Below are 12,621 nucleotides of genomic sequence, written 5' to 3'. Positions count from 1 at the left end.
GAGAGTTGGTATTGAATCCTCATTTTATAGTTGAGAAAACTGAGGCACAGGAAAGTGAATGAATTGACCAAGGTCACACAGCAGGCAACTGAAAGTCAGGATTAGAATCCAGGTCCTCTGACTCCCAGGACTGTGCTCTCTCAGATGTATTTGGTGAGATGTACAGCAGAGGGCTAGCTTTTTTCTGACTAGCCCAGATCTTCTACCGCTTTTCTCAAGCATCAATAAATACTATTGATTGATACAAGACACTCAGATCAGATCCAATCCTTGTCCCACAAGGGAGTCACAAGACGGAGGGAGATCATCATCAATGGCATTTATTGAGCATTTACTATGAGCAGACCATTGAACTAAGTGCTTGGGAGAGTACAGTTCAACAGAGTTGGCAGACACATTCCCTGCCCACACGGAGTCTAGAGGGAGATTAGACATTTTATTTCTGTTTCACAGAAGAAGAAACTGAGGCACAGAAAAGTTAAAGTGACTCACTCAAGATTACACAGCAGGCAAGTGGAAGAGTCAGGAATAGAACCCCGGTCTGCTGACTCCCAGCATTGAGCTGTTTCTGTTGACCACGCTGGACAAAATGCAAAGCTCTTAAGAGTGCTCATTCCAAAGCTGAGTTCCCTACCTGGTTCTCTGGTTGGCTCCTCCCGTTCTCCCCTTTAATGATCGCCTTGGGCTTCCTGGACTTGAAATTTCCCATTCCAGGCTGTATAGCACCATCTAGCACGGTATGAGTTACTTGCTGCTGGTTCTCTTGAAGGGGCAGTTGACTCTCCTCTAAGAGGGTGATGGTGTCTGGGTAATTCTCCTTATTGTTTTCATCTCTAAAATTAGAAGCACACAATTAAGAAAACACACAAAAGACTAAATTCATTCATTCAATCGTATTTATTGAGCACTTACTGTGTGCAGAGCATTATACTAAGTGCTTGGAAAGTACAATTCAGTTAATTGAAAGTAAATAAATGTAAAACGGCTGGGAATATGTTCATTGATAGGCTAACCCAAAGGGGAGCCTAGCCTTCAGTTTTTCCTGAGCATGTGAATGAATGGACATTCTTTATTAAATGTCCCCTGAGCACAGGGCTGGGCATAGATCCCTGTAACAGACATAGTCCCTGCTCCATAGAAGCATAGTCCATTAGAAACATTCCAAAGGAAGGCAGAGGAGTTATAAAAAATGTTGTAAGTGTGGGCCAATTCCAAGATGCCCAACCCTGTATTTACCCCAGTACTTAGAACAATGCCTGGCACAGAGTAAGCACTTAACAAATACCAACATTATCATTATTATTATTATTATTATTATCAGTGGGACAATACTCGAACCACCTGAAACGCCTCTGGGCATATCACGTTATATACATTGCTGTTTAGGCGCTTACTCATCCACATATCCACCTTTCCCTTCTCCTTTTCCCCCTCCTTAATTTGTGTCCATCTGTTCCACTAGATTGTAAACTCATCGAAGCTGGGATCCTGTCTCCTAACTCTATTGTAGTTTCTCAAGCATTTAGTACAATGCTCCATTTAATAAATACTACTGATTGATTAGCAGACTGCAACAAATCTAATTTTGATTTGGGGACCCCCTGTAAACGAGATAAACAACCAGACCACAAAGGTCTTATACTCATCTAGCTAGCAAAGGCTGTTCCCCCTGGCTATCTGGCCCCAATACCTCAAGGGTGAGTAAGCTAATGGGAAAGACACTGTCCAGCCTGATTTCCTGCATCTATCCCAGTGCTTAGTACAGTCCTTGGTACATATTAAGCCCTTAACAAATAGCACAGTTATAATTATTAGACAGGGCAGAACCGTACAATTTTCAAGAACAGAGACCCCTCAAGAATCCACTCCATTCACCCCAAAGTCACCTTTCTTTACTCATCATCATCATCATCATCATCAATCGTATTTATTGAACACTTACTGTGTGCAGAGCACTGTACTAAGCGCTTGAGAAGTACAAGTTGGCAACATATAGGGACAGTCCCTACCCAACAGTGGGCTCACAGTCTAAAAGGGCTCACAGTCTAAAAGATTTACTGATATAAACCATCACATGAGCCACCGTAAAAGGGGAAACCCAAGGTGTGAAGACATGCTTGTTAAAACTACAAGGGCTTACTTTATGTGTGTTCACCCACTTGAAAGCAGCTTATACCCCAAAGTACCGCCTGTCTCTAAGAGTTTAGCAAGCACTATTGGACAACAGTTTCATCCAAGAACCAACTTTTCAAAGGCCTCATTCTGAGACATCATTCTAGAAGCATTCCCAAGGAGAAATGTAAAAAAAAAATACCCAAGTCCTTTCCAGTTTTGCAATGCTCCCTTTGATCAAAGGAATCATCATCATAATAATAATAATAATAACAATCTGTGGTATTTATTAAGCACTTGCTATGTACAAAGCATTGTGCTCAGCACTGGGGTTGATATAAAATCGGATTGGACATAGTCCTGATCCCAGAGGGGCCTCAGTTTGTAAGGGAGAGAGAAACAGGCATTAATCTCCACTTTATAGAGAAAAGTGAGTCACAGAGAAGTCAAGAGAATTGTCCAAGATCACACAGCAGGCAAATAAAAGAACCCAGGTCTACTGATTCCCAATCCTCTGCTCTTTCCACTAGGTCATAATGTTTTACATCCCAAAATAGCACATCACTTTGCTTCTATAAATAGTTGTTTCAAAAGCACTGAAAATGTATTTTACAAATGTTATTAACCCATTCATCTTCACAGCTTAGATATCAGGAAAACCGTAATGAAGAGAAGGCAAAGTTGCATGCATTCCGCATCACAGATGAAGAAAGCAAGTCACAGAGAAACCATGCTTGCTTATCAATGAATGACCTCATTCACCAGACAAGGGGTGATGGAATGGGGTATATTAATGAAACGATCAGTCTGTACTGCTTGCCAGGCAGAGACTGTTACTGTTACTTGGCTTTGTAAGTGGCTAGTTGCAAAGATAACTGAGATCACTATTTGAGTCTACCCAGGGTGACAGCAGTGCATTTGTAACTAATCCTAGACCTTCTGGTGTTCTATAATGTTGTGAAATTTAGTTGGCAGGGTCTGAGTCCGTGGCCAGTTATTAATTTCAAGATCCAAGCTCTAAACCTTCACTGTGGACTTACTGAAGCTTCAATTCATTCAATCATATTTATTCACTCAATCGTATTTATTGAGCGCTTACTGTGTCCTGAGCTCTGTACTAAGTGCTTGAAGGTTAGCTTTGATTATTTTTTTTTGTATTAAGGTTAAGAAACTGTGGGTTCTGGGCCAAGTCACCTAGTTAAAATGAGAGCCTACTTGAAGATAATAATAGTAATAAATTATAATAATTATGGTATTTGTTAAGCATTTACTATGTGCCAGGCACTGTACTAAGCACTGGGTAGATACAAGCAAATTGAGTTGGACACAGTGCCTGTCCCATGTGGGGCTCCCAGTCTCAGTCCCCATTTTGCAGATGAGGTAACTGAGGTTCACAGAAGGGAAGTGATTTACCCAAGGTCACACAGCAGACAAGTGGCAGAGTGGGGATTAGAACCCATGACCTTCTGGTTTGATCTTCATGAATAGATCCTGAAATTGTGTTGCTCTGGGGGTTCCATGAATGATTATTGTCATTTTGAACTATGACCACCCCTATCACCACTGCCTCCATTGTTTAAGTGGTAGTTGCCAGCCTAGCTAGAAGTAACAGTGCCTAGTGGATAGAACATGGGCCTGGGAATCAGAAGGACCTCCCAGCTCCACCACTTGTCTGTTATGTGACCTCGGGCAAGTCACATAACTTCTCTGGGCCTCACTTGCCTTGTCTGTAAAACAGGGATTAAGACTGTGAGCCCCATGTGGGACATGGACTGTGTCCAACCTGATTGTCTTGTATCTACCTCAGCTTTTAGTAGAGTGCCTGGAACATAGTAAGTGCTTAAATGCCATTAGAAAAAGTGGGGCGGGGGCTGAGTCAAAGAAGAGGGCAGTTGGGATGTTCTGGTAAATCTCACTTCCACCCCTCCCACTGGCCTCTGTCCCTCTTCACTGACACTAACCCCTCTACCTCCTTTCTGCCCTCTGGAGGAATAGTGGTGGTGGTATGATACTTCCAAGGTCTCATTACATGTCCTCTCTCCTTTAGAGAGGCAGGGGCCATGGGGTCCAAGGGTTATAAAAGGGGATTGCCCTGGGCAGTGGGAACAGACACACTTCCCTCAGGGGCCAGGCACACAACTGTAAGGCTAGCAGGGTTGTGTGAGGTTCATGGGGACAAACCCTCCCTGACCTCCCAGAAAGGCAGTATTGTGAGACTTGTGGGAATGTGTGAGGCTTATGGGGACAGTTCCCATCCCCCCCAAACCCCACCATGAAGAGCCCAGAGGCAGCACTGTGAGAATCATGGGGGTGTTCTATAGCAGATAAACATCTCTCTTCTGAAATTTCTTTCCTCCAGTTGTAATGACTAGTAGCAATGAGAAAGAATAGTTTTGTGTGAGTGGCAGATGTTATTTTGTGTGTGACAGATGTTTTAATCAATCATATCCTGTCTGCAGGAACCAGAAGATGTGGCTAATTTGCAGATCATAAATCAACACCTTCAACGAGGTGGGGAGGATCAGATAAAGGCCTATAATCTGTAATCCAATCAAAAGTACTTTAGGCATTTGGCACCTGGAATATGAGTTCCAGATGAGAGAGGGACTACAGGGGAAGCAGCATGGATAGAGGATGGGCCTGGAGGTCAGAAGGTCATGCCTTCTAATCCTGGCTCCATCACTTGTCTGTTTTGTGGCCTTCTGCAAGGTACTTCATTTCTCTGTGCCTCAGATACCTCATCTGTAAATGATGATTAAGACTCTGAGCCCCTTGAGGGACAGGAAATGTGTCCATCATGATTTGCTTGTATCTACACAAGTGTTTAGTACAGTGTCTGACATAAATGCTTAACAAATACCACAATTATTATTATTAATCTGATTTAACACAGTGCTTAGCACATAACATGTGCTTAAAAGTACCACAATTTCCTATGCTTTGCAAGATCCACCTCTAGACTGTGACTTCTAGTTTGTCACACCTGTGGTATCCCCAGGATTAGCATGTCCAAGACTGAACTAACATGTCCAAGACTGAACTAACATGTCCAAGACTGAACTCCTTGTCTTCCCTCCCAAACCCTGCCCTCTCCCTGACTTTTCCATCTCTGCTGATGGCACTACTATCCGTCCCGTCTCCCAAGCCCGAAACCTTGGTGTCATCCTCGACTCCGCTCTCTCATTCACCCCTCACATCCAAGCCGTCACCAAAACCTGCCGGTCTCAGCTCCGCAACATTGCCAAGATCCGCCCTTTCCTCTCCATCCAAACCGCTACCCTGCTTGTTCAAGCTCTCATCCTATCCCGCCTGGACTACTGTATCAGCCTTCTCTCAGATCTCCCATCCTCATGTCTCTCCCCACTTCAATCCATACTTCATGCTGCTGCCCAGATTGTCTTTGTCCAGAAATGCTCTGGGCATGTTACTCCCCTCCTCAGAAATCTCCAGTGGCTACCAATCAATCTGCGCATCAGGCAGAAACTCCTCATCCTGGGCTTCAAGGCTGTCCATCACCTTGCCCCCTCCTACCTCACCTCCCTTCTCTCCTTCTACAGCCCACCTCGCATCCTCCGCTCCTCTGCCACTAATCTCCTCACCGTGCCTCCTTCTCGCCTGTCCCACCATCGACCCCCGGCCCACGTCATCCCCAGGGCCTGGAATGCCCTCCCTCTGCCTATCCACCAAGCTAGCTCTCTTCCTCCCTTCAAGGCCCTACTGAGAGCTCACCTCCTCCAGGAGGCCTTCCCAGACTGAGCCCCTTCCTTCCTCTCCCCCTCGTCCTCCTCTCCATCCCCCCATCTTACCTCCTTCCCTTCCCCACAGCACCTGTATATACGTTTGTACATATTTATTACTCTATTTATTTATTTTACTTGTACATATCTATTCTATTTATTTTGTTTTGTTAGTATGTTTGGTTTTGTTCTCTGTCTCCCCCTTTTAGACTGTGCGCCCACTGTTGGGTAGGGACTGTCTCTATATGTTGCCAACTTGTACTTCCCAAGCGCTTAGTACAGTGCTCTGCACACAGTAAGTGCTCAATAAATACGATAGATTGATTGATTGATTAGCCATGGCAAACTATTAGAATTGCCTTAATTAATGTGGCTTTTTTTCTTGAAATAAAAGTACCACTTGCATTCTCTCCTCCTCCATATTTCATAAAGTGTTCTGTTTCTGCTGGCAACTTTAATATTTGAAGAAAAAAATTAGAAAATTTATTGTTTAAATATGTTTGTGCCTGATAATAACTCCTTCTGAAAAACAGCAATTAACTTTCCATATAATGCCTTTTCACCCTGTTAGAGGCTTTCACATTAATAGGTCATCTGGGGCTTTGTAAAGCTAACAAAGCTATTGCCCAATAAGAGTTAATTTAGCAAAGCAAACCATAGATGAACAATCTAAAGCAGGCAATCAGAAAGCCAACCCTACAGCTTAACAGTGCTGTTTGGACCTTGACATCTCCTCCTGCCTTCAGGACATCTCCATCTGGATGTCTGCCCATCACCTAAAACTCAACATGTCCAAGACTGAACTCCTTGTCTTCCCTCCCAAACTCTGCCCTCTCCCTGACTTTCCCATCTCTGTTGACGGCACTACCATCCTTCCCGTCTCACAAGCCCGCAAACTTGGTGTCATCCTCGACTCCGCTCTCTCATTCACCCCTCACATCCAAGCCGTCACCAAAACCTGCCGGTCTCAACTCCGCAACATTGCCAAGATCTGCCCATTCCTCTCCATCCAAACTGCTACCCTGCTCGTTCAAGCTCTCATCCTATCCCGTCTGGACTACTGCATCGGCCTTCTCTCTGATCTCCCATCCTCGTGTCTCTCCCCACTTCAATCCATACTTCATGCTGCTGCCCGGATTGTCTTTGTCCAGAAACGCTCTGGGCATGTTACTCCCCTCCTCAAAAATCTCTAGTGGCTACCAATCAATCTGCGCATCAGGCAGAAACTCCTTACCCTCAGCTTCAAGGCTCTCCATCACCTTGCCCCCTCCTACCTCACCTCCCTTCTCTCCTTCTACAGCCAACCCCGCACCCTCCGCTCCTCTGCCGCTAATCTCCTCACCGTGCCTCCTTCTCGCCTGTCCCACCATCGACCCCCGGCCCACGTCATTCCCCAGGCCTGGAATGCCCTCCCTCTGCCCATCCGCCAAGCTAGCTCTCTTCCTCCCTTCAAGGCCCTACTGAGAGCTCACCTCCTCCAGGAGGCCTTCCTAGACTGAGCCCCTTCCTTTCTCTCCCCCTCATCCCCCTCTCCATGCCCATCTTACCGCCTTCCCTTCCCCACAGCACCTGTATATATGCATATATGTCTGTACATATTTATTACTCTATTTATTTATTTATTTTACTTGTACATATCTATTCTATTTATTTTATTTTGTTAGTATGTTTGGTTTTGTTCTCTGTCTCCCCCTTTTAGACTGTGAGCCCACTGTTGGGTAGGGACTGTCTCTATATGTTGCCAAATTGTACTTCCCAAGCACTTAGTACAGTGCTCTGCACACAGTAAGCACTCAATAAATACGATTGATTGATTGATTGATTTTTAAAGTACAAGTTGTAAGAAAGTGGACACCAAGAATCAAAACACTGAAACAGGGATGCAGTCTCTGAGCATGAAGATAGAAGTGAAACTGGGTTGGTCAGCATCTCCTAAGTAGATACAAGCCTCTTAAAGTTCTCTATTGCCGCCAATCAAAACCACCTTCTGCATTCCGGTTTATTAATAATATGCAGTCACTGAGAATTGAGGTTAAGATTTCTAGATTGACAGATGGTCATTACCAAATTACTAGATTGGCGTAGCATATTTAACGTTGGCAGAGGAGGCCAAGTGTGGGAAACAACCTTTAATCCAGGGACTATAATGTTTGTATTTGGAAGGCATTTGATTCAGGAGATCCACAATTCTATTAAACATTAAAAAGCAATGTCCCTTCTGGAAGACTCTTCTCAATGGAGGCTTTTCCACTAAGTTTCTCTTCTCCACAGTGTTTTCAATCAGTCAACACTATTTAATAAATGCTCACTCTATGCACAACTCTGTACCAAGTATTTGGGAATGTACAATAAAGCAGATATGATCCCTGCCTCTAGGAGCTTACAAATTTGCTGATACCTCGGTGAGGAGAAGATCATCTATGCTAAAAACCCATTTCCTACACTACCTCCATTCTCTCTTGAGTTGCTCCACACCCCCATTTCAAGTGTTTCTTCATAGAATATATGTGGTAATCCCAACAGGCTTTAGTTGGAGTCATTCAGCTGTCCCTGTGGTGGAAGTTACTATGGTGCTTTCCTGAAGGACTATGCAGTTGTTAATATTTAACTATTTCCCTCAGAGGGTAGGGGAACAGGGAGGGGTAGTAAGTTATCTCTATCCCTATCATTTTTTTTACATTATTTGTTAAGCGCTTACTTTATGTCAGACACTAGGCTATAAATGCCTGATATCCTTCTGTTCTGTTCTTATTATAAGTCTTGTTAGTGCTCAGGAAACGATGAATTGATTAGCAGATCTTTTCCTTTTGGTGTCAGTGATCGTCAAAGAAGAATGCTCCTTCCACTCTTCAATTACTTAGAATACAAGAAAATCCAAAGTGGAGAAGTCTAAGGATTCATTTTGCTCAGTATTCTATGTATTTTGTAGCTGGAAAGGCCACCTGGAAGAGGTGAGATATCAAAAGGGCCTTGAAGCTGAGGGGAGCAACTGTCTCCTGGTGTGAAGTAAGAGGGAGCTCTAGGCAAAAGGGAAGACTTGAGCAAATGGGTTTCGCTCCTCATTTGGATGTACTATTTGCAGTTCTGCCCTTAGGTGGCCCAAATACTATCAAAGGTGGAGAGGGAATCAATCTCAAAAATCATAAATTTAAGCACAGTCACATTTATAAGGCTGAGACACAAATAAGAAATCTATTTTTGAGAAGAAAATGAATTCATAGGTGACTGGGCAGCAGGAGACTGCTCATTTCCCAGATCAGGTGCTTTTTCATGATGTCCTCCTCACCCATGTGGCATTGCCAAAGGCCAGGTGCATTCCGGGGCCAGAGAGACTAGGACAAGTTACAGTGAGAAAGTTGTTGAGAGGAGGATAGTGCGTGAGCTGGAGCGTAATGAGAAAGGAGTAAGGAGAGAAGGAGCTGATTGAGTGCCTTAAAGCCAATGGTCAGAAGTTTCTGCTTGATGCTCAGAAATCAGAAAATGGTGGTCAGAGTACCAAAGAAAGACCACTTCATTTCAATGGGAGGTGGAAAAAAAGATCCCTCAATTCCCACCGTGATGAACAACAACATGTTTTTGAGGGCTGTGCCGTGTTCTATTCATATTGCACTTTATTATTAATTATGCATTCAGATTTTGAACTGGGCCCTGATGCAAACTGTTTGACATTTATGAATGTGAAATTAAATCACTGTCACATTTCTGAAGGCAGCATCATAATTCTAAGTGACCAAGAATCCACTGAGGCCTCTTTCTCTCTCTCCCTTCATTTCTCTTTCCCTTCTATTTATACAAATACATATATACACATGCTCATACACACAAATATAGAAAAAGAAATTCTACTTTAATGCTTCCTTCTGAGAAAGTGAAAATTTCAATTTCTTCCATTTCTAAATGCTTACATTACAAAGCCTGGCCCCAGAATGCACCTGGCCTTTGGCAATGCCGCATGGGTGAAGAGGACATCATGAAAATGCACTTGATCTGGGAAATGAACAGTCTCCTGCTGCCTAGTCACCTGTGTGTTCATTTTCTCCTCAAAAATAGATTTATTATTTGTGTTTCACCCTCCCTCTCCACTTTTGATAGTATTTGTGCCTCCTCAGGGCAGAACTGCAAATAGTACATCCAACTGAGGAGCGAAAGAATGTGTAAGGCTAAATGAGGCCTAGGATCCCTGCAGAATTTGGCATCTACTACCCGTAGTCATTCCTGTGACAACATTAGGGACTGTGCAAGTCAAATTACAGGCCGGGGGATTCTGTCCGAATTCAGCTCGTCCTCACAACTTTTACAAACAACTCACCAGGCATTTGGGTTTTCTATTTCACCATTCCAGAAATTTTAAGAGAATCTAAGTACAACCAATCATACCTCCTCTCACTTCTGGAAATATATTGTAAAAACAACCCCAAACACACGAGAAAGTTTGGCCCAGAACATTCTCAACACCGATACCGGGCATATCGGCGTTTGAAAAGAAAGAAGTGAAAACATTTATTGCCCTTGAAAAAAATGTCAAAAGTAAATGTGCAGTCTCCCAGTTAAGTCAATATTTTGAAACTTCAACCACCTTCCTATTCTTCCTGCTGAGCTATTTCTTTAACAACCAGGTTTTAAGATCAATCAAGACAAGACTAAACTGGGGATGAAAAATTTACTTTGCTGAATCCTAAAAAATAGTCAGGATGAACCACTTTCTTTCTCTAACACACACACACACACACACACACACACACACACAGAGTTCCATAAGTTATTTCCAACACCTCTGTGTCCCCCCAGCCCTCATTCCATCTTCATCTCCATTAAATGTATACAGCATATGCTTCCTGGATATCAACACTTAGGATGGCAAAGAAAACACATTTTCCTTCAGATATGTAAAATCAATCTAAAAATCTTAAGCTCCAATAACAAACACGACAAGTAGCACTGCCACCAACACAGCACTCAGTTATTTTCATGTTGCAACAATGCTGCTAAACATTTCAATGTGTAAGGATTTCTGTGACATCATCCAGCCCCTTCATGGTAATAATATCCATAAATGACAAGAGACAATGCATTCTAATATCACTAGAGGATTGGGACTGAACCGATCGTCTCTTCCCTGGAAAGGCATGCAAAGCCGATTTAATGGCATATCCACTTACTCTGCTACAGCGGTGTTGTTGAAGGAATTATCCTGAAGGCTGAAACAAAAACAAGAAAACATCAGATAAGTCAGGCCAGCCAGCCGTTTCTCTGAATCCTCCTCGGGAGTAAGAACACATACGCAAACATGGCATTGCAAGGCAAGCCTCTGTGTTCGCTCTCCATGCACATACTGTACCTTGGGCTGATCTGCACATGCTCATAATGAACACCCCTCAGGGATTAGGCTGCAACACTGACAGACCACAAAGTCCATCAGGCAGTGCTCAGAACACACCCCGGGCCCCTTTGGCAGTGCAGAAGATCTCCAAAACGGGTCACGTCTTGAAAGTTACCCACCACAGGCTGTCAAATCGCAGCCGGCAATTGTTCCACATTCAGACAAAAGCTGGATGCTTTGCTATGGAGCCCATTTAATTGGGGGTTTTTGAATCTGCCAGCCTCACTCAGGGTTTGAAATAGGAATGACTAATTGTTTATCCCCAGGTAGATTCCCTAGAGATTTTTACTTCCAGAAATCTCACACAAATTGTGCGGCGAGCCAAACCCAAAGGATGTTTTGAACAATTAATCTTTCAGCCGGAGCAGCTCAGTGAGCACAGGGCTGCTGTTGTGGTTGGGTTTCTCTCTCCCTCCCTCTTGACTAAGGAGGTAGCGAGAGACAAACACTGCTTCTGCAGAGCGGCACCTAGCAACGGATCTGGCCTGGAACTGCTAGGTGGGACTGTACAGGATGTGGGGGGAGATTAGGTTTATGTTCAGCCCCGGGGATGGTATGATTTGGCCCTGTAAGATGGGGAAGCTTGGAAAACCCTGTGTTTCCTCACATGAGAGGGGTGAAGGGGTGGGGGGGGGGATGACATTTCAGGCATAGGTGCTACATGATAATGGGACTGAGGAGACCTCAGTGAGAATAGGACAGGGGTTGGAATGGGGGAGACTTGGCATCCCACTGCAGCTTGCCCTGGTAGAGACCTCTGAATCCATTTTACAATTCCCTGCAGGACCAATGAGAGCCCAGACTGTGAGTAGATCAAATGATCCCTCCCAAGGCAGCCAGTGTCCCCACCACCATCACCCTCAATACTCAACCACCTCCTCTTCTCTTCCTTGACCAATTTTCTTTTTTTTTTTTTTTAATGCCACGAACTGTACTAAGTGCTTGGATAGACAGAAGATAATCGAATTGGACAAGAACTGGTGATCAGTCTTGATACCCATTTTACAGGTGAGGTAGCTGAGGCATAAAGAAGTTGTGACTAATTAATTAATGATAGCATTTATTAAGTGCTTACTATGTGCAAAGCACTGTTCTAAGCACTGGGGAAGTTACAAGGTGATCAGGTTGTCCCACAGGGGGCTCACAATGTTAATCCCCATTTTACAGATGAGGTAATGAGGCCCAGAGAAGTGAAGTGACTTACCCAAAGTCATACAGCTGACAATTGGCAGAGCTGGGATTTGAACCCATGACCTCTGACTCCAAAGCCTGTGCTCTTTCCATTGAGCCACACTGCTTCTCTGCCTTGTCCAAGGCCACACAGCAGACAAGTGGAGAATCCAGGATTAGAACCCAAGTCCTCTGACTCCTGGTCCTATGTTCCTTCCAAAA

The 12,621-nt window shown here is 44.0% G+C and overlaps 1 protein-coding gene across 2 annotated transcripts in view; it reads right to left on the bottom strand.

Moving 5' to 3' along the window:
* Window positions 1-11,140, bottom strand: part of FAM13C (family with sequence similarity 13 member C) — a 141,377-nt gene extending 130,237 nt beyond the window's left edge. For both annotated transcript variants that reach the window (XM_038743632.1, XM_038743633.1), the window contains exons 1-2: window positions 11,009-11,140; window positions 635-833 (exon numbers count right to left, since the gene is read on the bottom strand). In XM_038743632.1, coding sequence (XP_038599560.1) covers window positions 635-833; window positions 11,009-11,070 — 261 coding nt within the window. In that variant the 5' untranslated portion in view covers window positions 11,071-11,140. The remainder of the gene's footprint in view (window positions 1-634; window positions 834-11,008) is intronic.
* Window positions 11,141-12,621: the final 1,481 nt, after the last annotated feature.

This window comes from Tachyglossus aculeatus, chromosome 3 (genome assembly GCF_015852505.1).
Source record: "Tachyglossus aculeatus isolate mTacAcu1 chromosome 3, mTacAcu1.pri, whole genome shotgun sequence".
NCBI lineage: Eukaryota > Metazoa > Chordata > Mammalia > Monotremata > Tachyglossidae > Tachyglossus > Tachyglossus aculeatus.
The sequence above is the reverse complement of the archived record's forward strand: the minus strand, read 5'-3'. Positions and strand labels throughout refer to the sequence as shown.